This window comes from Pogona vitticeps, chromosome 3, assembly GCF_051106095.1.
Source record: "Pogona vitticeps strain Pit_001003342236 chromosome 3, PviZW2.1, whole genome shotgun sequence".
In the NCBI taxonomy this organism is placed as follows: Eukaryota; Metazoa; Chordata; class Lepidosauria; order Squamata; family Agamidae; genus Pogona; species Pogona vitticeps.
In genome coordinates this window covers 74014074-74026486 of record NC_135785.1, presented here as the reverse complement: position 1 = coordinate 74026486, position 12413 = coordinate 74014074, and the positions used below count along the sequence as shown (strand labels likewise).

At 36.8% G+C, this 12413-nt stretch overlaps 1 protein-coding gene across 3 annotated transcripts in view; it reads right to left on the bottom strand.

The window, feature by feature from the left end:
• The window catches only part of DOCK1 (dedicator of cytokinesis 1), a 489282-nt gene that overhangs the window by 217805 nt on the left and 259064 nt on the right, over positions 1–12413 (bottom strand). For all 3 annotated transcript variants that reach the window (XM_078391202.1, XM_078391203.1, XM_020791492.3), the window contains exon 28: positions 6450–6551. In XM_078391202.1, the coding sequence (XP_078247328.1) occupies positions 6450–6551 (102 nt within the window). The remainder of the gene's footprint in view (positions 1–6449; positions 6552–12413) is intronic.

Sequence of the window (12413 nt, the reverse complement as noted above, 5' to 3'; positions counted from 1 at the left end):
ATTGCTACCCACACTGGGTTGAAGCAGAGGGAGTAAAACGTGCTTCATGCCAAAAAGGTTAACAGTATCTCAACTGACAATCGCGCAGAACATTGAAGAATCTTTGACAGCATCTCTAGTTACAATTATGAACTCATAATTATAGTAGGGATGGATTGAGTTGGGGCAGCATGCCAAACGTTCATTGGAGGGATTACTCTCATCATGAGCCAGCTATACTTTATAGTATGAAAAGGGACCATAGCTCTAGCTTTGAATGAAGAACATTCCCAACATTCATGGTAGCAGGCATTTTCAGCTAAAATAATTTGAGTATGAAGGGTGGGAATGATCTCTTACTGAGAACTTGAAGACCCCCTTTTATGTAGGAGAGATGTGACTGGCCTAGAGGTATGACACTATATGAATAAATCTATATAAACAACAGATGCTGCACTACAGTATATAATTGAAAACTCGTGTGTGAGACTAAATCCACTTTGCTTAAAGAAGACAGACACTCCAGAAATAGCCATAGATACACTGAGTTGTAGAGCGAAATTTCTTTCATTTATGCTACCAGTAGTAGCCTTCAGGCTAAAATGGGATCTGCTAAGTGAAAGGAGGCCAAGTGAAACTAAAGATTAACTGCTTTACAACAGAAAGCAGCCATGAATGTAATTTCCCAGTGGCATTGGGGTCAATATATCAGACTGCTAAAGCAATACTCAGAGGTATACACTAGGCAATTAACTGTTAAGAAATGAAACTATAAGCTTCAGCCTGTCTGAATAAAATAATAAACTTAGAATAATAATCTTAGAACTGGAGAGCTGGAAGGGACCCTATGGATCATCAGGTCCAGCTTTTGTCAAGGAGGAACAGTGGGGAATCAAACTCCCAACCTCTGGCTCTGCAGCCAGATATCCAAACTACCAAGCTGCCCAGCAGATCTATGCAAATAATTCTTTTAGAGCTGAAAAACAGCAGAATACATTTCTGTGAGAATTAAGCTGGGCTACTAAAATCCAGCTGAAGTCAAGATGATTTAATTTGCTTAGAACAGGGGTATCTAAGCAAAGGGTTCAGTGCTATGACCTGTGGTGGAGGATGGCAGGAAAATACTTTTACAATTCTGTTCACTTTCTGTCTAAAAGGATATAGTAGAACTGGAAAAATCAGAGGAAGTAGTAATCAAAACAATCAAAGAGCATGAAGCACTCTAGAAATACTTTTCTGGAAGGTAGGATGAAAAGTCTGAAATAATGAAGAAAATAATTAATCTCTATATACTACAAATAGCTTGAGAACTAACGTTTATGATTCATAGGCCAGTCTGAGCCCAATATATGCCCAAGGAAGAGCAGTGGTTGTTTATTTATTTAATTAATTTCATCTTAAAGTCATGTTTCTTCCAGTGAAGAGACATCACTGGAGTCGATGAAATATCAAAATATCAAAATATCTGAAAAACACTTTATGTTGGAGAAGGCTGCCAAATTCTGTACCAGCTGAACCTTCTTGAATTTCTTTAAGGGTAATCCCATGTAAGAATGCATTACAACCATGTAAGCTTGATACAGCTGACACGTGTGTTTCTGAGGCAAGATTTCCATTCTCCAGATAAGGGCCGAAACAGTGATCTAGCCAAATGAAGACGAAACCTTTATTGGCATAAAGAGAATAAAACATAACCAAACTGGTTCATTAAGTGCCCCACACATACAAAATCCAGGAAGTAGGAAAGCAGAAGACCAAATCCTTCGAAGACATTTAATTGAAAGCAAGGCTTCGCTTTCTCACAATTGAGCTGATGAAATCTGCAATTCTTTCCAGAATGTCAGGCCCCTCCACATAAAACAGATTTTGCCCACATCAGATTTTCCCTCCAATTTTAACAGAACCAGTGCCACAAATTTGGAGTGATCACTCTGGTGGAGTGGACAGTGCAGAAACATGTGGGCAAGAGTTTCCAATGCACCACGCTAACATGAGGTAAGGGATTCCTTTGAACCTACCATACAGTAAGGCTGCAAGCATGACATTGCATCTGGCTAGGGAGAACGCCCTGCGTTTTTGTGGACACTTGAGCAGAGAAAGGAAGGCAGCTGGTTTTCCAATCTTAAAGGGAATATTGGAAAACAATGGTGAGCAGGTCTTATTGGCTGCTGTGGCATTTACCCTGTGGCCCCTGCTTGTTCCACCCAATACAGAGCTCACAAAGGTATCCCAACACGCCCTTTAACTCACTGCCACCAGTTGATCTCTCTACCATATTTCCTATGAAAGACTGAGGTCCATTCAGTACTTAACTTTGAAATAAAAACAGGTTTGTTGATTACAAGTTATTTTAGGAATAGTTCCTACACACATTCTTAAAGTTACACAAAGCTTCAGTATTTTCCTTTAACCTTTTCTATCTTAACTAATACAGATAACACTCTGACTATACACTCCTTAAAATCTTTCTCTGCCTCAAACCCAAACTACCTTCCTTTCTCTTCAGACCTTTTTCTCCATCTCCCCCCCCCTCTCTCTCTGCTACAGGCCCCCTTCCTATCTAGCTGACTCCGCCTCCCAACAGCTCCTTATTGGGTCATTAAAATACTCTGCTGAATATTCATGTCAGGGGTGATCACTGCAGCTGCGTTCCATAGTTCCTGGAACTCAATGTCCAAATTCTTCTTTTGATCATTTGGAAGGCTTGCCCTTGATTTAGTGAGCCCAAGTAGTCACTATCTAAGCCAATCCATTTCAATTTTTTTAAAAGGGCAGTAGGCCCAAAGGGAGATTTAGAGTCCAGTAATAGTTGATATAATAAACTATCTGGGTCAGAGTTGTAGACAATTTTTAGCCAGAATTGAAATGATCTCAGCCAAGCCATCGTTTCCAAAGAGGAAAATCCAGTCTCTAGACAAAGCACCAAGTAGGGAACACAACTTGGTAGCCCTAGCACTTTATGTAAGAATTGAGATTGTATAGGTTCAATTGACCTATCTATGGGATTTAACCAGACTGGGATGCCATATAGAATTTATGGGATAATTTTGAATTTAAAAACCTGTAAAGTCGCTGAACGTAACAAAACATAAGAATTTTGTCTTGTCTTTTAACTGGCCAAATCTGGTTAAAAGGATTCCTGGCCTCTGCACATGACAAACAGCAGAGTGCAGGGGTCCACTTGTTCAGCTGGCAGTTGTGAGGAACTTAGATGTGCATAGTTACCCTGTTGACTCCAATTACACTCCACAATGGGCATACAAAGTGGCAGGTGCATGTTTCCCAAAACTACCGATTTTGATAAGGAAATTAAGCAGGTATTCAATATCACTCTCCCACTTTGGGGGGAAAAAAACAATAGATCTGAAAGTGCTTAACTTTGCTTACCATTTCTTGACCCGTTTCTTTTACGGTCACATATCTTAAGATAAAATCTGATCTTAAGAGAAAATACATTGCCACTATTTTTTTCGCTTTCAAGTTATAGTACAAATTGTTTCATTCTATAGCTTTCGTTGCTCTTTTTGTTGCTTGTGACAAACACCCCAAATTCTTAATAGAATAAATACTATTCTATACTATACTAATAAAGCCGCCTAGAGTGGTCCATTGGTCCAGATAGGCGGGGTATAAATTAAATAAATAAATAAATAAATAAAATACTACAGCAGTCATTTATAACTAAAAGTAATTTTGTTTAATATCCCATTATATTAGACTTTCAGCTGGCTGAATAGCTCTGCACAGTCAGACATTGGGAGTTCAGTTCCCCACTGTGCCTCCTATGAGCAGAGCCAGCCTGTCTAGCTTTGGTCAAGCTGCACTGTCTTAGGATGCCCCCAGAAGAAGGGAATGGTAAACCTCTTCTGAGTACTCTCTACCTGAAAAACACTGAAAAAGGCCGCTATAAGTCAGAATTGACTTGATGGCACTTGGTTATTATTATTTGACTTCCATATATTTTGCATAACCTCATTTATAAACATGCTCTGCCCAAGAGATATTATTGTGGGAGAAAGGTGCTCATTATAAATAGTAACCTTATCACTGCACAAATAAGACAATCCAGTGCATATGTCATTTATGCTAATAATGTAGTAAGCTGCAAATACTTAAAACCTGTATATTGGGGCCAGCATTTTATTATCTTATACAATGGCATGAAGGAAATTATATAAAATATGTTAATTCCTTTACAGGTTGTCTGTCACATGCTTGATTATTATCTGGTTGAGCAATCAGTTGCATGTTCCATTGTAGAATGGGAATCCTTTGCACAACTGCCCTTATATATTTGGCTTCCCTCAGTTGGATTTTTGCCTAAACATATACATTAATAATGCAGTTTACATATTTCTGATGCTATCAGGAACACTAAGAGTACATGAGTAAATAGATTCTGCTGTATCCAGCAGGGCTTGCCGTCTAGTATGCATGCTTAGGACTGCAACTTAAAACACAGAGGAAAATTTGAACTTGGCAAAAAGTGGTGGGTTTTTTCTAGAGAATTACTGTTTTTTCATTCACTGTTGTGAAGCCCCACTTTGTGAGGAAGTCTAGCTATAACCATGTGAGTGCTTCTGAATTTAGGAATGCTTATACTTGCCTGCATATTTGTAAGACTTCAGAAAATGCAGGGCTGCTTCACTTGACATTTCTTAGGACCATTTCTTGGTAATTGGCAAGTAATATCCCGTTTACACCACTGAAATACAATATGCATCCCTTCGGCTCAGAGTATGGCAGCTAGATTATTAAGTGGGTACCACATACTGAATTTATCTGCCAGAGCTCTGCTGGTTGCCAATTTATCTCGGGATACAGTGTAAATTGCTGGCTCTAAATAAGCTCTAAATGGCCTGGACCAGACTATCTAAAGGACTTTCTGCTCCCCTATGAATCTGCTCTTTAGTTAAGATCTTCAGCTGACGTACTATCTCCGAGTCAAATGATTATAATGATCTTATTGATGGTGGCAGTTTTTGAAAATTAAAGACTTTCCCCTCAAACCTGTCTCCCAATGGCTTCCCCTCAATGAAAGGAATCCCAGAGGAATCTCAGAACATACAGCAGAAGAAACAGAATTTTTAATTTTTGAAAAACTAATATGATGACATAATGAGCCATACACAGCATCAAGCTGTGCCATTGTGTTGTCTTTTGCTCCAACAGCCAATAATTAGTTGCTCAGACAGCCAATAATTGTGGCAATGATTTTAGCTAGTTTTCAACAGGTGGAATTCAATAGCTTTAGACTTCATATGTGTATGGATACATAGATAAATGTTTGCCCTCTTCACCCAGATGCTAAATTTGAGAGGCTCTTTGCAGAATTACACCTGTGTTTCAAAAACCTCTCCATTATTAATATATCTGGGTATAATATCAAAATGACCTGGAATGCAATTGTGTGGTTTTTAAAATTTTTATTTTATTCTATTTTATTCTATTTTAGTTTAGATGTTAACAGGAAAACCTGTAAAATTAAACAGAGATGGCAGTATGGTTATATTAAGAAAACAGCCATTTATTTCTCTCCAGCTACATATTTCTAGAGATATGGATATGACAACAAAAATATTTAATTACATACAAAATAACTAAGAAATTTGTTTCTCTCCTTTGCTTCCATAATACCGTCAGAAGATGTAATCCTCTCTCAAACTGTTCAAAATTCTGTTCCATGGCACCAAACTCCTCTAATAAAAAAGACTGTAATCTAACACAGTCAATAAGACTTCAGGTCATCTGCTAATTAATTGATCTCAGCTGATAAGTTTGGTTGTTACTTTACAGTATACATTTACCATATGGCAATGATAGTTTCCAGTCACTGGAGAGGTATCTACTTAACTATAAACTCCTTTCTATTATGCTCTCATTAAGTTGTACTGTATACTTAGAAAGAAGGATTAGGAAGACCTTGAGGAGTTTGACTCATTATAGGTATTAGCAATCAAACATATGTCTCAACTTAGCATGTGACGCAATGCTGCTTAAAATGGCAGCTATATAAATAAAATTAACTGAGCACTGAAAATGCTTGGGAAAATCTAGTTATGTATAGTGATTGAGAACTGAGGAGATACTGTATACTGATTTAGATAACCAAATGTTAGACATGAAAAATCCAAGGAGATACCTTAAATGTATCTCCCCAAACCTGTGAGTTGGCTTATGTGGGTGGAAAATTCAGATATAAAATCTTGTTGCCAAGACTTTAATATCATAAACTATGTTTTCAAATTGTGATTTTCCTTGAGGATTGGCTGTTTTATAATTTAATATGATGGCAATGAAGCAAACTTTGCTCTTTGCTCAGAAGGTAAACAACAATGCTTCATTGATTTTTATGTCGGGTCATGTGGCTTTTGTAATAACGTTTTTTGGCTGTATAAATTTCTTCATCATATAACTGCAAAAAAGGCACTCTGTCAAGAAGGCAACAAAGTATTCCAAGTTGAACTTACAACAACATCTGATCGCATCTTCCCAAATGTCTTGATCAAATGTGCATAATGATAGTCTTCCATTTGTCTTAAAATAGCAGTCATGCTTGCAACAAAATTTCCCTATAAAGAAAGCAGAAAAATTGGACGAATAAGTAAACGTGAATTTGTTCATTATGCTATATAACAATATTTGTTTTAAATATATTTTCAAGATGTACAAGCATTAGAATGTTTTCAAGAAATTCATTAATAGAAATCCAATTTTGTTGTTATTATTAAGTATTTATAAAGCACCTAAATATTTCTATGTGCAGTAGGTTTTCCCATGCTTAACCCATTGAACAAATATCATTAATTTTGCAAATGTATCTGTTTCAGGTTTATAGCTTTTAAGCACCATGATGGTTTGCATCTTTTCTTTCAACCTCTTTCACAAAATGAGGCTACAAGATATAGTTTCCCTTCACATTCCATATTTTAAATAACAACAATAACTAAGAGTAGTTAGATCTTAAGAACCAAAAGTGATGTTCAGTTAACTTCTCCTTCCTGCTGCAGGAAGTGCGGATAATGAAGGTCAAGGGACTCTCCAAGAGAGCAGTGTTTGATATGGCAGGGGAAGGGGGGGAATGTATGACTTGACACCTTGTACACATAGAGGTGCTTTCTGCTTCTACAACTTCACCACTGGACCTACTGGATGCATGTCTACTCATGATAAATAATATATAATGTAACATTCAAACAAATAATCTCCATAGCAAAGATTTATAGGATATTCAATTAATTGGCCAGAATCTTACTAGGCTTGCACAACATAAGCCCAAAATCATGTAATTGGCATGCACAATTTTTCTAATTGTATGTCGCACACTTGGACAATATCTAGGTCACATACTCAGTTGTGCACCGGGGCACAATAGATTGCAAGAAAATTACAAAACCATTTCCACAATTTCTCATACATATGTGGCAGTTTGTAACAGGATTCTGGTTGCTGTGTCTCAAATTCTGGCTCAAATAGAATCAATCAAACTTTTCTTACAAGAAAATTTGCAACTCCATTTGCTTTATATTATATATTTATACACATATTCATAGTTTTTTAAACATACACAACTTGTGTAACATGATGCATTACAAAAACTAGATCCACAAATCCACTCCTTTTTTTTCTTATCCATGCTGCCTCTTTGCAACACTTTAGCACTCAGAGCCACACAATAGAATATAAACACTCAAATACTTACATATAACACTGGCATCTTCTATCTATCAGAACCCTTAACCTCATGACAGTGGAACAATTTGACTCTTCTTTCTAAGTTGTTCTGTTTCTTAAAAAAATCATGGCCTCAATGACTAAATTATCTACATTTATTTCTGGTTCTGCTTTGGTAATAGCTTTGATCATATGCATACGCTAGCCTCATTCTGTTTGTTTAGCAATTTAAATTATGATGAAGAAGGGCAACAACCACAGGATTAATATGGGGCCTTAGGGAAATTATTATGCCAACTTTATACATGAATGTATGTCCAAACTGTATGGATTTAAATATTAGGTCTCCAGATATATCAATACTACAGAAAGATGCTTAAGCGGATTTATCTCTCACATACATTTGTAACTTCTTTCCTCTTTAAAGAACTAATTATTTAAGATGAATGTGTATAAACACAAACCCCGTCCTTCATATCCCATACCTTCAGCTTTTATCAAGAGATCCTAATCCTCTCTTTGTAATTGTACAATATTTCTCTATGGGAATTACTACGATTATGCTGATAAGCAAATAAAGAAGATGAATCATTGCAGAAAGAGACGATTACATAAAAACATCTTATTAATTATCGTAGCAAGAGTTAGAGACAAGAAGATGTTAGTCCACTAAGCTAACTGCAGTATTTCCAAACAGAATAGGAAATGCTCATTAGAAAATTTGCCTTAGATGAAACAGGAAATATAACATGTAAGTGGATGAAATCCTGATACACATTTATTTTAAAAGTGTAACTTTTAGTCACATTTTTTGTTTCATACCAAGTCACAGGACTTGATGTCCAAAAGATAATGCCAGCGGAGATATTTTGCCCTCTCCTGAAGATTTTAAAGCGAGTCGAACACGACTGGACAAAAAATTGTCAAGGGGAACCTTTACCTTTACCTTTTTATCATCTGTCCAATAGCCTGGACCCAAGCTGTATAAGGCTTTATAGGACATAAGTTATAATCAATAATTTGAATAGGACATGGAATGGCAGCCAATGAATGCTTTAAAATGGAGTTATTGAGTCCTTTTAAGGAGAAAGGTGGGATTGAAATACAGTATTTTAAATAAACTAACTGAATAAATTATTTGCTCTCTGCAATCAGTACCAGTCCAAAATCTGTCTGCTACATTTTGCATTAACTTAACTTTCTGAACCATCTTCAAGGGCAACACCTTGTTACAGAAATTAAAACATGATATAATTAAGACGTGCCACCGTGACCAGATCAGACATCTCCAGGAATGGACGCAATTGACATACCAGTTTGAACGGTCAAAAATGCACTCTTGGCCATCACTGAAATCCAGGCTCAAATTTGAATCCACATTCTCTTTAGATTACAAATACTATTTTAAAGACATTAAAATACTTAAATTTTATCCCCTTTTGCAAAAGGCAAGTTAAATTTGGATAGTTTCAAATAGCTGTTGCAGCTGCTACCTTAATGTTTACTAGAGTTTGTAAGGTATAATTGAAGCTCTAGATCAGTGGTTTCTAAATTTGGGTAATCCAGATGTTCTTGGACTGCAATTCCTAGAAGCCTTTACCACCAGCTGTAGTGGCTGGGGTTTCTGTCCAAGAACACCTGGGCTATTCAAGTTTGGGAACCACTGCTCTATAATTAATATCAGAGTTAATCTTATATTTATCTGACTGGGACTGAAAGGAGAGTGTCAGGTCTTAGAAATACCTGTAAGAATTGTTGATCAAGTTTGTAAAGAAAGTCTGTAGAATGAGTTGTTAAAAGTACTGCAGCTGTGCTAGGAACAAGCTAACAATTAACTCCAAGCAGCTGTGGAAACAAAATGCAAGAGGAGAAGGCTACAGAAGCTAATCTCCAATTGGCCGCAAGGGGAAATAAAGCTGACAGCCTCAGCACACTTGGTTTGTGGGTTGAATGGAGAGATGAAGGGAAAAAAAATCTGCTGGACTGATTTACAAAGCAGAATTTACTATGGGTGCTGAGTTATTGAATGGTAAATGGACTGCTTTTGATTGCTGTTATGTGAATGACCAAGAACTGTTCATTCACATAACAGCAAGGACTATTCTGTATGTATTAATACTGCTAGAACATTGATTCAATATATTTACTTCTCTCAGTACTGTCTGTTTTGTTTCCTGACACCCTGAAGTGGATTAATCTCTGCTAGAGTGCCCCCTATTCTACAAAGCATCCTGTCAGAGAGGTACTAAAAAAAACTGAATGCTGCTCCATAACATTGTGGATTTCAAGTAGTATTTTAAGGAGGTAACTGCTTCCTATGTCAACATTGCTAGTCCAAAGGAAACCGATGCTAGCATGGGAAAACACTATCATTCTTGGTCCTCTTGGTATGATTACTTCCTTAAACACTTATGGGAATAGCATGGGAATGCTTTGCTGGTGATGTAGGAATTATAGCAAACATATTTTTCTTCTTCACTCCAGAAGAAACAACTTGAGGCAACTAATTGTTCATCATCACTGGATTACTTTGGCTATATGTCATTGATGATGACCAGCACGTGACCATCAATAACTAAAAGACCTTTGTTTAGGCCAAAATAATCTTTGTTAACACAGGGGGCCTGTCAACACCTAAAGAAGAGCTACTGCATCAGCTCTGCCTAACACATCACTGTGATATACACTGTATTTAAAAACACACACATGGAAATAGCCAGCAGTAGCTAAGAGACCTCATCGACAGTTTGAAAGTACTATAGGGTCAAGCCTGACCTCCAGATAACATCTACAGCTGTCAGAGAACAAGACAATATAGAGATAGTAATGGTGGAGCTATGTCATTGCATGGTATCATCTCTTTGTAAGCCACCTAATGCAACCTTTCCCTTTAAATCCCATGAAAACTTTCCTTAACGAAAAAATAAACTGTATAATTATAGACTTTAATTGCCACAGCAGCATCTCTTGAGGATAACAAGAGAGAATCAGTGCAAAAATGGGCAGTAATTTATCACCTAGTCCTTTTCTATGACAGCAAACTTCCCCCATCCTTCAACAGCAGAAGATGGCAACATGACTATATCCAGACTTGATATTTGCTAGTGAGGTTTTAATCCAACAGTGCATGAAGTCAGTCTGCACTCCACTTCTGATTGTACAACACCAGACCATAATTTGTTTAAAGCAGCAGTTCCATTACCAACACTACCATTTTGTAGGAAATACAATTTTTAAAAAAACTAGTTGACAGAAGTTCAGTACCGCATTGGAATGAATTATACTCCACATCTATACAGTCCCAGAGGCCTAAAACTAGTCTATCCTGAGGATGCTAAACCAACTACTTTATCTAGAAATAGTCAACCATATGAATAATTATTTTTCACTATTTGAAAAAAATCTTTGATCAAAGAAACAATTTTGCCTAGGCAGAGTTTACTTCCTTTGGTCTCAGGAAGGAAAAGAGATAATTGGATAAAACTCACGGAAGAAATAAACATGTCAGGAAACAATCAGAAGGCCTGGAGTTAATAAAGCAGCTTAAAAATAACCCAACTAAAGGCCCTACTCATGCAAATATTTCAGCAAACTAAATGAACTTCTCGTGAATGGCAGATCTGAACATTGCCATATGAAATCAGAACTTAAACTTAAATGGCTTTGAAACTAGGAAGATTATGGAGCAGCTCTCGTTGACCTCTATGACACTGTTCATCATCAAGTACTACTGCAAAAATTCTATAGTCTAACAAAGGATTATGAACTGGCCAACATAATAGCAACTCTTCCGTAAAATCAGATTTTTCATTAACTTTCAAGGGCAATGCAGTTGATGGAAGAGTCAAAAGAATGGTCTACCCCAAGGTAGCATACTGGCTCCTGTTTTGTTAAACATCTGCACCAATGTCCAACAACTTCCTCAAGATACCAACAGTTTTGTTTGTGCTGGCAATCTCACACTTGCTGCTCAGTTGGAGAGAACATATTCTAACAGAGGCTTAATTCAGTTTAACACCTTTGGAAATGCTCTAGAATATTCAGGTCAATACAACTGTAAGATTCCTAATAACTGCAACTAAGGGTCAAAAGCAAAACAAATTGGAGAACATTTTCATTAATAGAAAGTTTAGGATAACTGGTGCACAATAAGTTAGTTTTCTGAAGCCCAGAGATATTTTTACAGCACACTGTCCAATACACTTCTATCTAATTTCTGATGTTGGCTATGAAAGGGAAGTGAATTGGGTGGCATGTTGCAATGCAGACAAGGAGCAACAGATTCAGATGTTTTCACTGTAAGCAGCCTGTGAACAAAAGCCTTGTATATATTTAGGAAGAAGAAATGCTTTATACAATTTATACAAAGTGCTAACTTAACCAAAGCCTAAGTCTTAATAAGTAAAGTCTATTAAGACTCCAAGAATCACATACTTGGGTCAGATCTCACAATGTATCCAGCCAGTCCCCTGACATAAGAGTCAGAATTCAAAGAAACACATAATTTAAAATGGCTTCCGGTAAAAAACAAAAATAAGATCAATACTGTAGCCATCTCCTGGCTTATTTTCAAAGCACCTCCCAGTGTGCTTCTCTCTCACAAGTGCTTTATATATATTTTTTGGATTCAGAGTACAAATGCCAAGTCCAGCTGTGCAAACAACCCAAGCAATTGCTTTAGCTTGCAATGTTTGTAGGAGGGCACCATATGAAATAAAAGATGTGTTCCAAATACTCTTACCATAGCAGGAAAAAATCAT